The 16,947-nt window shown below is 38.1% G+C and overlaps 1 protein-coding gene across 1 annotated transcript in view; it reads left to right on the forward strand.

The window, feature by feature from the left end:
- LOC120534319 (thioredoxin reductase 1, cytoplasmic-like) overlaps positions 1 to 16,947 on the forward strand; it is a 125,613-nt gene that overhangs the window by 65,658 nt on the left and 43,008 nt on the right. Inside the window, exons 8-11 of the mRNA XM_039761822.1 lie at positions 1,832 to 2,057; positions 5,610 to 5,702; positions 9,046 to 9,122; positions 12,244 to 12,400. Of these exons, the coding sequence (XP_039617756.1) occupies positions 1,832 to 2,057; positions 5,610 to 5,702; positions 9,046 to 9,122; positions 12,244 to 12,400 (553 nt within the window). The remainder of the gene's footprint in view (positions 1 to 1,831; positions 2,058 to 5,609; positions 5,703 to 9,045; positions 9,123 to 12,243; positions 12,401 to 16,947) is intronic.

Below are 16,947 nucleotides of genomic sequence, written 5' to 3' on the forward strand. Positions count from 1 at the left end.
TTAACAAAAGTAAAATTAATTGTGAGCACTATACATCCTGGTACTGCTAAATGTGTAGTCATTCCAGGCAACAGTCCATTGCTTGTGTTATTTGAAGTGTCAGCAGTAACTCAGAGCATTCTTGGTTCACTCCCCCCTCCTTCTCCTTTATTCTCTCTCTCTCTTTCTCTCCCCTTCTTCTTCTCACGTTTTTCTCCCCTTTTCTGATTAGCTCTTTCACTGATCTTATAAAACTCTTTGCCATTATCCAGAGTTCATAAAACTAAAATCATGTTTCCAGAATCAGCTGCTTTAGATCAATCTTCTGACATCATAAATGGGAGCCAGCAGCAAAGCATGTATGTATAACTTTTTTAAAGTTTTGAAGTCACAGATGCAGTATTGCAGCAGTTCTGCATTATGCATTTGATTTAAATTGGTTCTTATCTCCTATAAATAAAAACATGCATAGCCAATCAATGCTTTAGACTTAGAATATGGCAGAGGTTCCTACAATTTCTACCTAAATTATCAAAATATTCACGTAATTCTTAAGCAGACACGACAGCATGAACTGACAAGGTACAAATTTCAGTAGCCAAGTAACATGTTGTTTTAAATATAACAGGCTGTTTCAGTGTCTTTGTAAAAGTCCACTTTTTAAATGTTAAAAGAAAAGGTCTTCTTGTTCCAAAAGAATTCTGCTCCTTACTTCAACAGCAGGTTTAAGAGATTTATATTAGATTAGCAAATCATGCTTGCAAAGATTTTGCAGGAATAAAAGCATTAATGTAATGATGATAAGGGAGAGAAGAACATTGCGCATTACAGTAAGTAAGGAGATTATTTTAATAAGTAGTGACTTGTAAGAGGACTCAATGCTAGAATAGTCACATGATTAGTATGGGATGTTATTATAGTCACGACAGCATGAATATTTATAATACAAAGCGTAACATGAACAGATTAACAGAACATATTGGATAAGAAGGGAAATGCAGTACACATGTAAGTCAGTATGTGTGAAGTGTTGCCGTCAGGTAATGCAGTATACCGATCACACCCCGTGATCATCAGAGGAGACTGTGTGTAGAGAGTGCAGACCTATAAATACCTGGGAGTGCAGCTGGATGATAAACTGGACTGGACTGCCAATACTGATGCTCTGTATAAGAATGGACAGAGCCGACTATACTTCCTTAGAAGGTTGGCGTCCTTCAACATCTGCAATAAGATGCTGCAGATGTTCTATCAGACGGTTGTGGCGAGCGCACTCTTCTACGCGGTGGTGTGCTGAAGAGGCAGCATTAAGGAGAGGGACGCCTGACGCCTGGACAAACTGGTGAGGCAGGCAGGCTCTATTGTAGGCATGGAGCTGAACAGTTTGACATCCGTGACAGAGCGATGGGCACTGAGCAGGCTCGTTCCTCCCCCACACTATACGACTCTTCAATTCCACCCGGGGGGGGTAAACGTTAACATTATACAGTACAAAGTTATTGTCTGTTATACCTGCCTTGCACTCTCCACCTTGCATTTTTTAACTTGCACTGCATTTTTATTTAATTAATATAGTTTTTATCAGTATGCTGCTGCTGGAGTATGTGAATTTCCCCTTGGGGATTAATAAAGTATCTATCTATCTATCTATCTATCTATCTATCTATCTATCTATCTATCTATCTATCTATCTATCTATCTATCTATCTATCTATCTATCTGTCTATCTATCTATCTATATTAAGGGTAAACTTTTGTTTCAGGTATGACACAGGGAACTGTCAAAGTTCTTTTTTTAATCCTGTTGTACCTTTTTTTTAAAATGTGTGTTTCTTATCTCCTTTTTCTGCAGTGATGACTTGTTTTCTTTGCCACATAGCCCTGGGCGGACACTGGTGGTTGGTGCCTCTTATGTAGCCCTGGAGTGTGCAGGCTTTTTGGCTGGGCTAGGCCTGGACGTCACAGTCATGGTACGCTCCATCTTGCTCAGGGGATTTGATCAGCAAATGGCAAACAAGATTGGAGAATACATGGAAGAGCATAGCATTTGTTTCCTCCGGGAGATGGTGCCCACCAAGGTTTGTCAGTACTCTGCTTAAGATCATCATAAAAAAAATTTACACACAGATTGAAGCATTCTATGAGTAGCTGAAAATAGACTTTTAGCTTTGGTATCAACTGGATTTTATTACACCCAAAGTTTATTTACTTCAAAGTTGGCACCATGTTGAAATTTCTGTTTGCCTCTCATCTGTTTTTGCCACCTACTTTATGCTGCGCCTGGGAGTGCTCCAGGTGGCTAGTTAGGGAGATCTGGAATCACTCCCAAGTGTGGTGAGAGCCCAAAGTAGGGCTGCCATTGAACCCAACAGGATGTTGCCAGACTCCAGCTCCCATGGAGCCCAGCGGGGATCCAAGGTGCTGCTGCAACCCTGGGGGGTTGCCATCTATCGCTCTGGGGTAGGGGTAGTGCCCTGTGTATATCTGCCTCCCTGGTCTTTCCACTATGACAGCCTTCCCACTGCGAAAGGGCCCCAGTCATCCATCATACAAATTATACCTATTCATCCATCCATCCATTAATCAAACTGCTTAATCCAGTTGTATTGTTATAGGCTTCTGACAGCCACCCCACTAATTTCAAGAACAAGGCAAGAAATATCCCTGGACTAGATGTTAGTCTACCAAAGGACACACTCATTAAGATGCCCACAGTAAAGCAGTTTAGAACTGTCAGTTAAAAATACCCATGCAGCAAATTATATACACTGGGTCTGTTTATGTTAGATAGCTAAGAGTAATTTCATGAATTTAAGAAACACTTTTTTTGCATATTTATGTATGCAGAAAGTGAAGGTTCTGCTTAGTATTGGATAGATGCATATTATACATAAGACTTCAAATTTGGACTTTCATTTCAGTTCATGTTATATGAAACGGTGTTCTGATTTTCAGTAAAAAAAGTAGAGAGTTTTTTCCAGTACTAATATTCTTTTATTAGGTGTAAAATATTTTGGCTTGGGTAGTGTTATGGGTCTGAATCCATCCTATTGTTGTCTGTGCGGATTTTGATTATTCTGCATCTGCCTTTGTGGGTTCTCCCCCCATATCTGAAAGATGTCCATGTTAAGTGAAGTGGTGGCTGTAAAATTGTTGCAGTGTGAGTGAGTGTGTGCTGTTTGATGCCTTGGGCTGGATGCTTCTTCTACAGCTTTGTCAGAGTTTGATTAAGCTGATTCAAGGTTGTATCTATCATAATTGAAGGGGATATCCAAACAAGCAGAACACAAACTCCTGCTGTGAATTTCCTATCCTGAAACATATGATTCTAGTTATTAACTCACAACAAAATGGTTTAATCAATATGTTTGCACAAATAATACTTCTGCCGAAGGTAAGGAGTTTCAGGCTCTTACTCAGTTTCTTTTAAACATAACGTTTGGGTTTGGTGAGTCCACCAGATGTCCAGGGCATCTCTTAGCCCTATATCCTTCTTCCCTTAGGTTGTAGGAAGCTTCCCAAATTACCAGGGCTTGAGGCTCTCTTAAAGTAAGTGTGGCCAATGCACCTTCATTTGAAAAGAGCTGACTGTTCTTCAGGGTCCTCCTGCTCCAGTGGGTCTTGCAACACATTACTGAAAGAGGCTGGGGTACTGCTTTCAATTTTGACCTCTGAAGTCTCTGACGTCTCTCCCGGGTTTCTTCCGTTCTCTCACTGAGAGTGTCCTTTTGAGAAAATGTCTAGTCTTAGCCTAAAAAGCCAAGAGAACAGTGTTTGAGGTATCAAAACTCCCTTATCTGTTTCAACAGGATTTTCGCTGTACTCATTATTTGGACACAGTGTAACAAGAAAAAGGAGCAAACTATGATGCTATTTATGTTCACAAATGCAATTAATTCTCAAACGTGCATATCATAACTACTTTTGTTATTTGTATTACTATTAACAAGACCTAATCCTAAGTAATATTTTAGTATACTTATCATTGTTTTGTTAATTTTTCTTCTTAACTATAATTTATTTTGTAAATAAAAAAAATCATTAATTGTCAGACAATTTGAATTTTATTTCTTGCATTATAAAATAGTACATTAAAGATACATTTTCAGATTACATTTGTACTCCTTTCCTGTTTTTTATATATAGGACACACAGACTGGACTTGTACTGAAGTTTGGTATTTTTCAAATCAAATTTCTTCAATCAATGTATTTCTTCACAAGCATGGTATATATGCATTGGCCAGATGAACTTTTGCTCTAAAGTTAAGCATTCTCTATAAATTAAAAAATAAATCTTGCCTGCCTTGGCATTATACGTGCCATGACTATGGGAAAGGGGCTATATAGACAAAATGTATTATTATTATTATTATAAAGGAGACTATAAGAAAACATGCCTTCTGTGTTTCTGATGCATGTTTGTGACAAAGGGATTTGGAAAAAATTGTTTTATTGTATATTCCCCATTTTTCTTAGGTAAGGATGAGTCTTCTATTTGTTTGTGTGATTTGAGGATTTCTCAGATAAATGCAGAAATAAATCAACATGATACCAAGCATATAGCAAGGAAAGTTTACCGTGATTTTGAGGGGGTGAAAGGTTATTGTGGCGGAAGACAAGCACTAAGTTAGCTTGCACAGTTGGACTTCTTTAAAATAGTCCAATCACTTAATATGCATTTTTTTTATTCAAAAATGACATGTATAAGTTATTTTACAATGTGTGTGCAATCTCAAGATGTGGAACAATGCTTGGTAACTTTCTCAGTTTTAAGAATGCATGTATTTGCTAATTTGTTAAGCTTTTATTTTCTAGTGTTCTTCAATGCCCCATAGCCTCCATTTCAAAATGCCAGGCCAGGCAACATATTTTTTATGCTTATGGAAAATGCTTAACTTTAAAACACAATTTTTCATAGTCATTGCATATTCCATGTTTTTGAAGACACAGTGGCACAGTGGGTAGCGCTGCTGCCTCGCAGTTAGGATACCCGGGTTAGCTTCCTGGTTCCTCTCTGCGTGGAGTTTGCATGTTCTCCCCGAGTCTGCGTGGGTTTCCTCCGGGTGCTCTGGTTTCCTCCCACAATCCAAAGACATGCAGGTTAGGTGCATTAACGATCCTAAATTGTCCTTGGTGTGTGTGTGTGTGTGGCCTGTGGTGGGCTGGCGCCCTGCCCGGGGTTTATTTCCTGCCGTAGCGCCCTGTGTTGGTTGGGATTGGCTCTAGCAGACCCCCGTGACCCTGTAGTTAGGATATAGCAGGTTGGATAATGGATGGCTGGATGTTTTTGAAGAAATAATTTGTTCTTGAAAAACCCCAAACATATCCTTTAGCAAGAAAGCTATGTGGGATTCTTATGTCATCCTTCGGAGGCAGCAGTAGGATGTCAAAAACGAGGTAACATTACTTTCTGAAATCTGCTTAACCCAATCCAGAATTGTGGATGGCCAGAGCTTATCAGGTGCAAAACAGCAAACAACCACAAATGGAGTGCCAGTCCATTTCAGAGTCCCCTCAGGTCTGATTTTAATAACATGTCATTAACATAAGTGAAGATGAGCTGAAATGTTGTTAATCCCTTCTCAGTTTGTTTACTCAAGATGTACTGATTTCTTATACTCCCAACAGATTGAAAGGATTGAAGAAGGCACAGCAGGAAAGCTCAGAGTCACAGCAAAGTCTGTTAAAGATGGAGAAAATCACGAAGGAGAATATAATACAGTAAGTTCAATAGTTCAATTCATTTCAGTAGTACAGTAACTGGTGTTTTTTACACAGAAAGGACTCCAGTCTCTTCTCGTAAGATATTTAGGAGTCAACAACCACTAAGAATGAATTCTGGTAATTTAGTCAATGGTGTTATAATAAATTTATGCTTCCAAACCAGGATAACAGATATGCAGGAATCATTCCTCAGTAATGGGTTAGATGTTGGGCTACCAGTACAGTCCATGCTATTGGGTTATTTATTCATGTCTTTAGTCGGTTGGTTCCTTCTTCTGAATTGCTCCCACTTCTTCTTTTGGTTCTATTTCATGCTAATCTTTTACATTTCATCTAATTGTATTCTGTTTTCTATGTCTAATTCTTTCTACTTTTCCTCCTTCAAGTTTCTGCAACTGCATCTGTTTATAATCAGACCGATATTGTATCTTGCAAGTACAAATATATAAATCCACCACTTTTTCTGTAATCCAAAAATCAATGTAACAGACCTTAACTTGAACCTGATGAAAAGCCCTAACTGCCTCCTCAGTTGTTGATATATTTACTCCGTTGCCAGTTCTGTCGTTTAATTATATACAGTTGGGTGAGCTGACTGTAGAACTTGCTGTCAAGTTGGTTTAACTTATAAAAATGATTGGAAGAGACTGTGGAAGTCTACATAGAAGAGCAGCTCTTGAGTAATAGTGGGACAGTTATCATGGGTTTAGACTAGATCAATCCCACCTCACTGACACTGGGAATGCTGCATTTCTCTACAAAGCCAGGAATCTGTTTTGTATGGACAATTTGAATTAGAGTTTTTTAGATGCTTAAATTGATATCTTCCTTAATTAATTTATTTTGGCTATTCTAAACTGACCGAAATTTTGAGTCAATTTGCTACTTGATTTAATGCATGCTGGGAAATGGAGTTCTGACCTCTGCAAAGTTTCTCCTCATGAATAGATCACAAATGAGGTGGGCTGAGTGAGTCTGCCATTTTATTTATCACACTTCTTTATTAGGGCAACATGCTTAACTGAAGCCATCTTGTTGCAAAGTAAACAAAACAACAAATGGTCACCTAAACAAGAGGGGTTCTCCTTTGGTTACACACAGTCATTTTTTCTTCTCCACATGGATAACAGAACCCAATCTCATGCTCTGACTGTGGAGTGTGAGCAGCTTATGATGAGGACTCAATACAAAATAATCTTAGTTACATTAGCACACCTAGTCACTAGAAGGCAGATATTTATTGTACGCATTTCTTTTTTACCATCACCCCATATAGGGCTTTCTGTTGCTCCTTTATACAGTGCTGGCTGGGAAATGGACTTGGATCTTTCATATCTAACTCCTTTTAAATTATTAGCACACCCATTCACTTGGCCAAAAAATGGAAAATTTAGTGAATTATTGGAATGGCATTATAATTACCATTTCTGTTTTTTCATAAATGTATTTTTTCTTTCTGTTGTACAGTGGAAATACTGTACAATGCCCAGTTTTGTATTATCAAGTCAAGTCAAGTTGGGGAGCATGCACTGGTACAGTGCGTTGCTGTACCTACCACATGACAAAACAGCTTGGGATCCCAGTTAGCAACTCACCAGGCAGATACGCAGTCCAGTCCAAGTCAAGTCAAGTCAAGTTGGGGAGCATGCACTGGTACAGTGTGTTGCCGCACCCACTACACGGCGAAACAACTCAGGATCCCAGTTTACAACCCCCCAGATAGACACGCGGTCCAGTCCCACCCTCCGGAAATTGCCCTCTATCTGCCACAGCCAGGTGTTACGTGGGCGACCCCTTTGCCTGGTCCAGCCTTTTGGGTCCCCAACAATGAGAATCTTATGAGCCGGATCACCCTTGGGGAAACTCGCCACATGGCCGTAGCGCCGTAACTGACGCTCTCTCACAATATAGGTAATGTGCTTCATTCGGGACTCCATTAGCAACCGCTCAATCGATACAAAGTCAAACCAATGGTACCCAAGGATTTTCTGGAGAGACACAGTGCCAAAAGAGTCCAGTCTTCATGTCAGGTTACTGGATAGCGTCCATGTCTCGCAACCATATAGCAGAAGACTTGGACCTTCATCCTTTTGCATAGATATCGGGAGCACCACACACCATTTTCCAGCGACCTCATGACCCCCCATGCTCTCCCAATCCGTCTACTGACTTCATAGGAAGAGTCACCACAGACATGAATGTCACTGCCAAGGTAAGTAAACCTCTCGATAAGGTCAACACTCTCTCCGCAAACAGACACATTGCTGATGGCTGTGCCCAAGAGGTCATTAAAGGCCTCGATCTTGGTTTTCATCCAGCACACTCGCAAGCCCAGACACTCAGACTTTTGTAGTATATGCAATTTTAAACAAACTGCCTTCCTGAGAAGATTAGATTAAAAGAAATGACAATAATCATAAGTTAGTAATAAAAGAAAACATTAAATGAAAAACATATTAATACTGTATTCTCAAAATATGTCTGTAAAGAAAGAGGGAAAGTTTTGAATCTATCATAAGGTCGAGACAGAAGGAGAGTTTTTAACAAAGCCACAGAGAGAAGCAGATCAATATTACATTTCACATTTCTGTGGAGGACGTCATGGTGGCACAGTGGTAAGCACTGCTGCCTCGCAGTAAGGAGACCAAGGTTTTCTTCCTAGGTCCTCCCTGCACAGAGTGGTCATGTTCTCCCCAGTCTTAGTGGGTTTCCTGTCCAAGGTGGATTGGCGACACTGAATTGACCCTGGTGTGTGTTTGGTAGGTGTGAATGTGTGAGTGATGGACTGGCGCCATGTCCATGGTTTGTTCCTGCCTTTTGCCCTGTGCTAGCTGTGATAGGTTCCAGCTCCCTTGGATTAAGCAGGTTAGAAAATGACATGACTTGATGTTTCTGTGGATCAACCATGAGTAAGTCACTTGACCTGCCTGTGGTGCAATGAGAAAAACAAAAGAAATGTAATCAGTTGTATCATAAATGTTGTGTTGCCTTGGATGAAATAAGTGAATGAATGAATGAATGAAAGCATGCAAACAGTGCAGCTGAAAGGCATACCATGAGGCCCCTCAGGTCCTGAATCAATAGCATTTTCATCTTATTAGCTAAACAGAGATTGACAAACTGTGTTAAGATGACTACTGTCTCTTTCCTTGTTAAAATGTTTCCTTTTTTCCATTTACCATCTGGAATCATTTAACCACAAAGTTCTTCAATGCTTGTATTTTTCAACACATATGTCCTATGTATATAATAAGTGCATGACCTGTTTAGGAAAACTGGTATAGATTTCCGAATGCCTACTTTCTGGTTCCATGTAATAACACTGACCTCTGCACTGTAGGTTTTACTTGCGATTGGAAGAGATGCCTGCACTCGCTCAATAGGACTGGAAAATGTCGGAGTGAAACTTAATGAAAAGTAAGCTAACATTGTTCATCATTGTGGTGTCTTAGCAAATTAGTCCCAGACCGACGAGTGGAACTAAGCAGTTTAAGAAAATACTGATTATAGAATAAAAAGGAATTGCAATGTTTAAGAAAAAGATGGAATCTGATTATGGCAGGTAAAATAAATGGCCTTATCAGCTTGTGGTCTCTGACGGTTCACAGACAAAAGCGCGATAGACATATGCACCACGACAAAACCGCGACCAACAAATGAGTGCCGACAAACCCGCTAACTGGTTTTCGGCAAATACGCACCGACAAAATCGCGAGAGAGGCCAAGAGAGTGGGACTCCTTTGCTACAATTCTTCCTACATATGCAGGGTGTGATCTTAAGGACTATCTGTGTGCTGATGGCATGCCGCGTCTCATAATATTGACTTCTAAAATAAACTTTATTATATATGCTTTAAACTAGTAATTCATATTTAATGAAACTTTCGCGATTTTGTCGGGGCGATTTTGACAGCGTGTTTTAATCGGCGCTATTTTGTCTGCGCGCATATGTCTATCGCGCAAATGACGGGTCACAGTCTCTGACTGTCATCTGTAGTCACTTTATAGAGAGATGCTATGAAATTATTCTACGAGTCAATCCAGCGCCTTGAAGTGCCGACACATATGTGTTTAAAAAGCTGGTTAAGTTTGATGATGATATTAAAGTGGTGAAATGATGGACAAAAATGGATGTTTACTGTGTTTACTGTACAACATGGGTTCTCAAATTCATAAAGGAACTGGGCCACTTAGAGTAAACATATATGAAGGTGATCACAATTGTACTGATTATTTTTAAAATGTAATCGTACCCTACAATTTTGTGATTGTTTTCAGTTCAGTTAACACTTCGTGTGCTTTATTGTCAGATGTTTGTTTGAATTGTTTTGGCAAGGTGTTAGCTTTTCAAGCTGTTGAGAAGTCAAGCAATATGACACCTTTTATTGGCTAACTGAACCGATCACAATATGTAAGCTTCCAAAACAACAAAAAACAGAATACTGCTTTAAAAAGGAACATTTTAAAAAATTACAAAAACAATGCAATACAATAAAATGTATTTTTGAATAGCACTGAGTGCAGGTGTATTTTAGCTATGAACAATTCACAATTGCAATACAAGTGTAGATTGTACTAATTACTAAATACAGAATTTAGATTTAGATTTAGAATTAGATTTGTTATAACACATGGAGAACAATATAGAAACCAACTAAACGTAAATGAAAACCAACAATGTCTGTCCGTTGATTAACTGATAAATTATGGCTAGCTGAATACAAAGGAAATTAAAACTGTAAGAGAAAAAGTCAAAAGACAGAGAGACACAGTCACAGTCCTGGACATGTTGACCAACTGGCTGCCTATCCCTTCCTTGGTTTTCTATAGTGGAGTGTGTGATGGTTATCCAATCTGATGAGAGAATCTTTCTGTCTAATGATTCCAAAGCTCCTTTATCCAAGATGCAGGAGAGCAGCCTGGCAGCAGAGCAGGAGCACCACTTGCCACATCCAGATACTGAGAAGAGAAACAGAATAGAAGAGGGTTAGTAATGGTTTCAAAATACCATGATACTTATATTTCTTTCAAATAACTGACAGAAATGCAGGATGCACAGCTAATCAGAAGCTCTAGTCAGGGTATGCTAGACTAAAGTTGTGAGTCTTCAACCTGGATTAAAAAGCTGAGACTGAAGCGGCATCTCTTATATTAGCAGGCAGAGTCCAACGTGAATCCAGAATCTAAAGAACAATACCTTAAGTATTTATGTTGTTATATTTTATTTCTACTTATGTTGTTTGTTTCCTTTTATTCTATTATTATAAAGCACTTTGGCCACAGCATTCCTATGTTGTTTTAAATGTGCATTGACATTAAGTAAGCCAAAAGAACAACAACTAGAGAATAAAAACTGAGCACTTATAAATCAAAAATTCTCAATCCAAAAATGAGAAAGTGGCACAATATGAGCAAGAGTCACATGATCAGCAACAAGTATAGCAACTGCAAATAACAGGGCCACAGAAATGAAAAATCATCCCAAAATTGTGACAAACATCCAAGTACGCAATACAGTGTGGTGTCAAGGTGACATCACTACCATAATGTAGCCAAATGACTTCAGAAAGAAAAAACACAACTTTATGACACAGTTATTTTAAAAGAATTGTTCTTCCAATACAAGGAAGTAGTACAAGTGTTGTGTGGTCTTAAGAAAGAGATGAAAACTAGTAATGGAAGTGGAACAAATCCATGTGCCTATGAATGTGGAAGTACCTTCTGATCTAGTCAAGCTTGATTGTCACCTTACGTTTTGATTGGTATTTTGATTTAAGTCATTTAATTTTGATTGTTTGTTTATATGATGTATTATAGCATTGTGCATCACAGACTTGATTTGATTGGTTGAAGAGTAACTGCATTTGCAGGAATTAATGCATTATTTAGAAAGTGTGTCATCACAGCTTTAGCATTTAGCACTAATAATTTTTTTTATGACTCATTTTTTAATGCCACATCTTCTTTGAACCTTCTATAATCAACCGGTTTAGCTGCAGTTTTGTTTTGTTTAAATGGGAAGTGTAAAGGACCAAAAAATCTTTTGTTTGCTTTTTTTAGTTTGCTTTCTTAATAACAGAAATTCTTTTTTTGACCAGCATGGTAATTGACTATAAACTTGTGATGAAATTTATACAATGCAATAATTTTGAATTGTGATTCATTTGTGGACAGATTCAAACAATAATGACAGTGCCTGCCCACAGTTTCAGAATAGATGGGGTGGGACTGTGTTGTCAGCTTAAAACAGGCCACCTGCAAAATATCTGAGTTGCATTTTAAGGGCTACAGAAAGCTCAAGGTTACATCTAACTTAGTGTTCCTGGCAAAGGCAAAGACTTGAAATCTGACCAAAGTGTTTAAATTTGGGAGGCGTATTTACTTTTGTTCTTTTACAAATGTGTTTTATAAAAGCACTATAAAGCCTGTTTTTTTAATATGCAAGAACATCTTTAGGCATTATTCTGCCTCTGAAACAACTGAAGGAAAACACTTTTTTTTTCACACTTCCTACTTGACTACTGTGATTCTTTAATAGGACAGGAAAAGTGCCTGTGAATGAGAAAGAGCAAACAAATGTGCCACACATCTATGCTATTGGAGACATATTGGAGGGCAAGTTGGAGTTGACACCTGTGGCAATTCAAGCTGGGCGACTTCTGGCAAGGAGGCTGTATGGAGGGCAAAACACTAAGGTAAAAAGTACAGTGACATTTACGTTTTGTTATGTACAAAAGTCTTTCGTGCCTCTCTTTTAACCAATAATTCCATGAAGGCCACCCTCCAACCTGCAGGGAAAACTTGGGGGTTTGTGGCAGAATTTGTACTCCAGCCTCTATAAATACTAGTTCCATTCCATCTGAACTAGTGGGGTGCTGAGGTATCACCTGTTTCATGGCTGCACTTGGGTCCTAATCTGGTTTGTAATTTGCTGGGTGAGGTGATGCACTGTATCAGCGCTGCTCCTAACCTCCTCCACCAGTAGTACCAGATTTTTTTTTATTTTTTTCAAACTGTGTGTTTGAATTTTAATCAAAGGCTAATTCTAATTCTAACTCTAATTTAACTCCTTATTTATGACTCTTATTTTTTGAGTTTTGGTTTAAAATTTGCTTGTGCGGTTTCATTTAACTTAGATAATTTTATCATTTTCATTGTAGGACAAACATTTTCTTTTGCCTCTACAGTCTTTGCTTTTCAATTTCCATTTAAATGCTGATGTTCCTAATCAAACAACCACTTTCCAGTATTCACACATGAGATTAAGTTCTGTTTTAGTGTTTGTTTGCCTTGATATATGCATTTATGTATGTAATTGTTATCAGGTTTTATACTTTATTTTTATCATATGTAAACATAAGGGGTACTAGAAAGCCCCAAAGCTCGGACGCAATAATGCCCAGTCACACTTCCAACTCAAATAAAGGGTTTTATTGAGTCCCAACACCTTCTTCACAGGAATAATAAAATAAAGTACCATGCACAATTCTCCTACCTACTTCAAGAGCATAGCTCACTCCCTCTCGACTTTGACTCATTAAACTGAGGCACCGAGCAACCTGGGAACTGCTTCCGGTGTTCTCTCCAAGTTGTCCGGAGTATTTCCAAGTTATGCAGGAATCGGGGCAGTCCTCCAACGGCAGCACCCTCCATTCCCCGTGTATCCCTGCAGGTGTCTTAAACAGGTTTAGCCCAGAGGAACACTGCCACCTGCCATGTGCGGGAATGACCTACTCCTGGTGAGTCCATTCTCCCAGTCTTTACATTATGGCTTCCTGCCAGGGTATGAAACCTTCTGTTATCTCATCCAGGATGCTTGTCCTTTCTCCTGGACACCCACACGTATTATATATGTAAATTAGCTGATTACCCAGTGGCTTCTCTCACTGAGTGCAAGGGAAAAAAATAAAATGCAGTATTTATAAAATAAGTTTGTTATTACCAATTTTATTTTTCAACAAATAAAGAACATTTACAATAACACAGAAATCAATATAAACAACATTAGTAACATCATTATTATATGAGAATATGAAGTAATATATAAGAAGCACATTGCATATAAATATAAATTATTAAACAGTAAAACATTTTGATAAAAGAATTTGAACAACATATAAGAAGCGTATAAATTATTAAACAGTAAAATATTAACATTTAAGAAGTAAAGATACATTGAGTACTACTGCAGTGCTTTTGGGTCAACTACATTTTTTGTTTGCCCATTAGGTGCATAAATGTATGGCAGTACTCACACACGATGTCCATTTCTCCTATTGTAACTTTTGGATGTAGGCAATAATCTTTTTCAATGTTATAATTGAATCCCTCCATATACAGACCCTGACGTCTGTGTGACATGGTAGCCTGTGAAGACTGCATCCGTCGAATCGATTCTGTTCAGCATGTTGTTCGGGTGTTTGTGAGGTCCTCAATTGTGATTGTTGTATAAGTTGATCAGCGAGCCTTCTCTCTCGATCTGCTTCTGTCTCACTTTCTCTGTGTAACCTGACTCTTTTTGTCGATGTTAACGGTTCACCAAGTTCCCCAATAAATTGTTTTTTTGGTGGCATTGTGGGTGTCTGAAATTTTAAAAAAAAATGATGAATTGGCTGTACTAACATAGATGGTACTTTAGTAATATTATGTGAAATATAAAGTCTATACGTACCAAATTGCTTACACACGTAGTGTATTATAATATGTTCTGTGGTCATACGTAATTTCCGTTTCAAATGCGAAAGCGTATAATATGTTCTGTGGTCATATGTAATTTCCGTTTCAAACGCGAAAATAATTTTATATATTTAGATATGCGTAAGCATTGTTGAGTCCATACTTAGTGAATAGTACTTTACAAAAGTAAACTCAACTGAATTGAATGTGATCTGCTGGAAAGAAGATGTCTATATCTACTCTTCTTTATCATAAATATTTCTGTTTTAGTTAATTATTAAGTGTTAATAAATTTCATAACTTTTATATTAGTTTCTTAATTTGGGGTTAAAGTTCAAAAAAAGTTGCTGCTGTAGTCATTAGGGCTTCAATTACCTTGTTAAAGAAGGTGTTTATGTAAATATGTGGTAATCCTATGGATGAAATGGAATTGAGAAAAGAATCCTTTTAGACAGAGTGGCAACCCAGTTAGGTCAATAAATATTATTCTTTACATCTCTCATATTAAGTTTTAAGTGGCAAAGGTCAATTATCTAAGCATAAGCATAGCTTTGATCAAAAATCATATCTGTGAACCGCAACGTGTGAACATCTAAAAGTTCAAAAGAAATCAAGGCAGATATTTCTTTGGCTGATGCCTTTACCCAAGGCCACTTACAACATCAGAGATACAATCGGTTACATTTCTTTTTGTTCCCTAATTGGAGCACAGGCAGTTTAACGTGACTTGTTCATGGTCACACAGTGTCAGTAGTAGGATTTAATCCAAAGCCTTAGCCACTATGCCACACTGTCTGCCTGCAGTCTCAGAGTTAGGCTACAAAACAAGCCAAAGTACAACCAAATATTGAGGAATGTTTTGGAGTCTTAACAGGCTACTGTCACTACAGACAATCAGTGTTGTGCCAGACGAGCTGTCAAAATAAAGAGAGTGCTGCCAGGAAAGAAAATCAAAAACAAAAGGTTTAAAACAGTGAGATCAAGCTTTACTAGTGCCAAAACAAAAACAAGAGGTAAAAAAATCACTGCCATAAAATACAGACAGAGGTCAGAACCAAAAAGGTCAAAGACAATATTTTAGTTTAGAAAAAGTGAAAAGGGTTTAGGAAATCGACAGACTTGGATGAAGAAGTGAACTTGAGGTTATCTTTTTATCCCATCGTGTTATTCCCAAAAGGAAATGACTTCTGACGATACATCCACAGCAACCCTAACAATATGGTGACCGACACATTGCAAACAATTAAGCAGAATCAAAATTTAGGTTAACATCAAAACATTAATAACAAATTTGAAGTATAGGGCTAAGAAAACCCCAAAGTAAGTGAGGAATCAACAAACAGCTGATGTTCATGACTATTATCAGGATGATAATCTACTCAAAGGATAAGCAATTAAATCAAACAAAGAAGTTGCAGGAAACTGCTAAGCTAATACAAAAGGACTGGAGAGTTGCCTTTCAAAAGAATAACAGTAATGACTTCATATAGACTTGTTTAGCCAAATTAGACTACTATTACTAGTTGACTGATGCCTTTATCCAAGGCGACTTACAACATTTGAGATACGGTTGGTTACATTTCTGTTGTTTTTACAATTGGAACGAAAAGATGACCTCTGCGGTGGGCTGGTGCCCTGCCCAGGGTTTGTTTCCTGCCTTGCGCCCTGTGTTTGTTGGGATTGGCTCCAGCAGACCCCTGTGACCCTGTAGTTAGGATATAGCGGGTTGGATAATGGATAGATGGATGGATGGACACAAAGGTGACATGACTTGTTTATGGTCACATGGTGTCAGTAGTGGGATTTGAATCCACAACTGCAGGGTTTGAAGTCTGCCTGTGTCAGATTGCCACCGGAAAATGTGGTTTTCTTGTGGTATAAAAATCAACTTGGCATTAATTTTGTGGATTTTATACTCTGTTTTATACTCACTTTCTCAATTTCTTGATTGAAGCTGTTTGAATGTACAGTAGTGTCCACCATTTTGCGGATTTCATTGTTAAGTTACGGATCCTGCTTGCTAGGGATGTGGCCTCTAGGGTCGAGATATTGAGGGTGAATTGGTGAAGGGTTAAAAGAATGTCTCAGGCCATTTTGCATTCAAGATTTGGATAAAACTCTACAGTTTGTGATTCTATTTATTTTATCTCTGGCTCTTGAAAATACATTTTTTGACTTTAAGTTTTGCATTATGATTTGGTTTTGATCACTTGCCTTTTTGATTTCCAGTTTTGTCCTTTGCTTTGTTTTAATTCCAATCTTTCTCCTGTGCCTCAATCTATCTTATTTTTTTGGCTGCTTGTTTCAGTCATTAAACCAGTTTTAGCTACTAGAAAGGCTTTGGGCCTAATAAAATACCAATAAATTATTTCATTTTTCTATTTGCCTTGAACAAAAACAAACATCTTCCTCTATTCAATTTAATATTATACCTCTGTGGAAAAGGAAAGTTAGGGAAAATCCTAACAAAAATCCAAAAAAGGTTAAAGGTTACAGTAACATGGAAACTTTCAGATATGTATCCTTCATTCATAAAAGCCAAAGGCAGAGCCAGCCACAGACTAAA

The sequence above is a fragment of the Polypterus senegalus genome, chromosome 8 (genome assembly GCF_016835505.1).
Source record: "Polypterus senegalus isolate Bchr_013 chromosome 8, ASM1683550v1, whole genome shotgun sequence".
Classification (NCBI taxonomy): Eukaryota; Metazoa; Chordata; class Cladistia; order Polypteriformes; family Polypteridae; genus Polypterus; species Polypterus senegalus.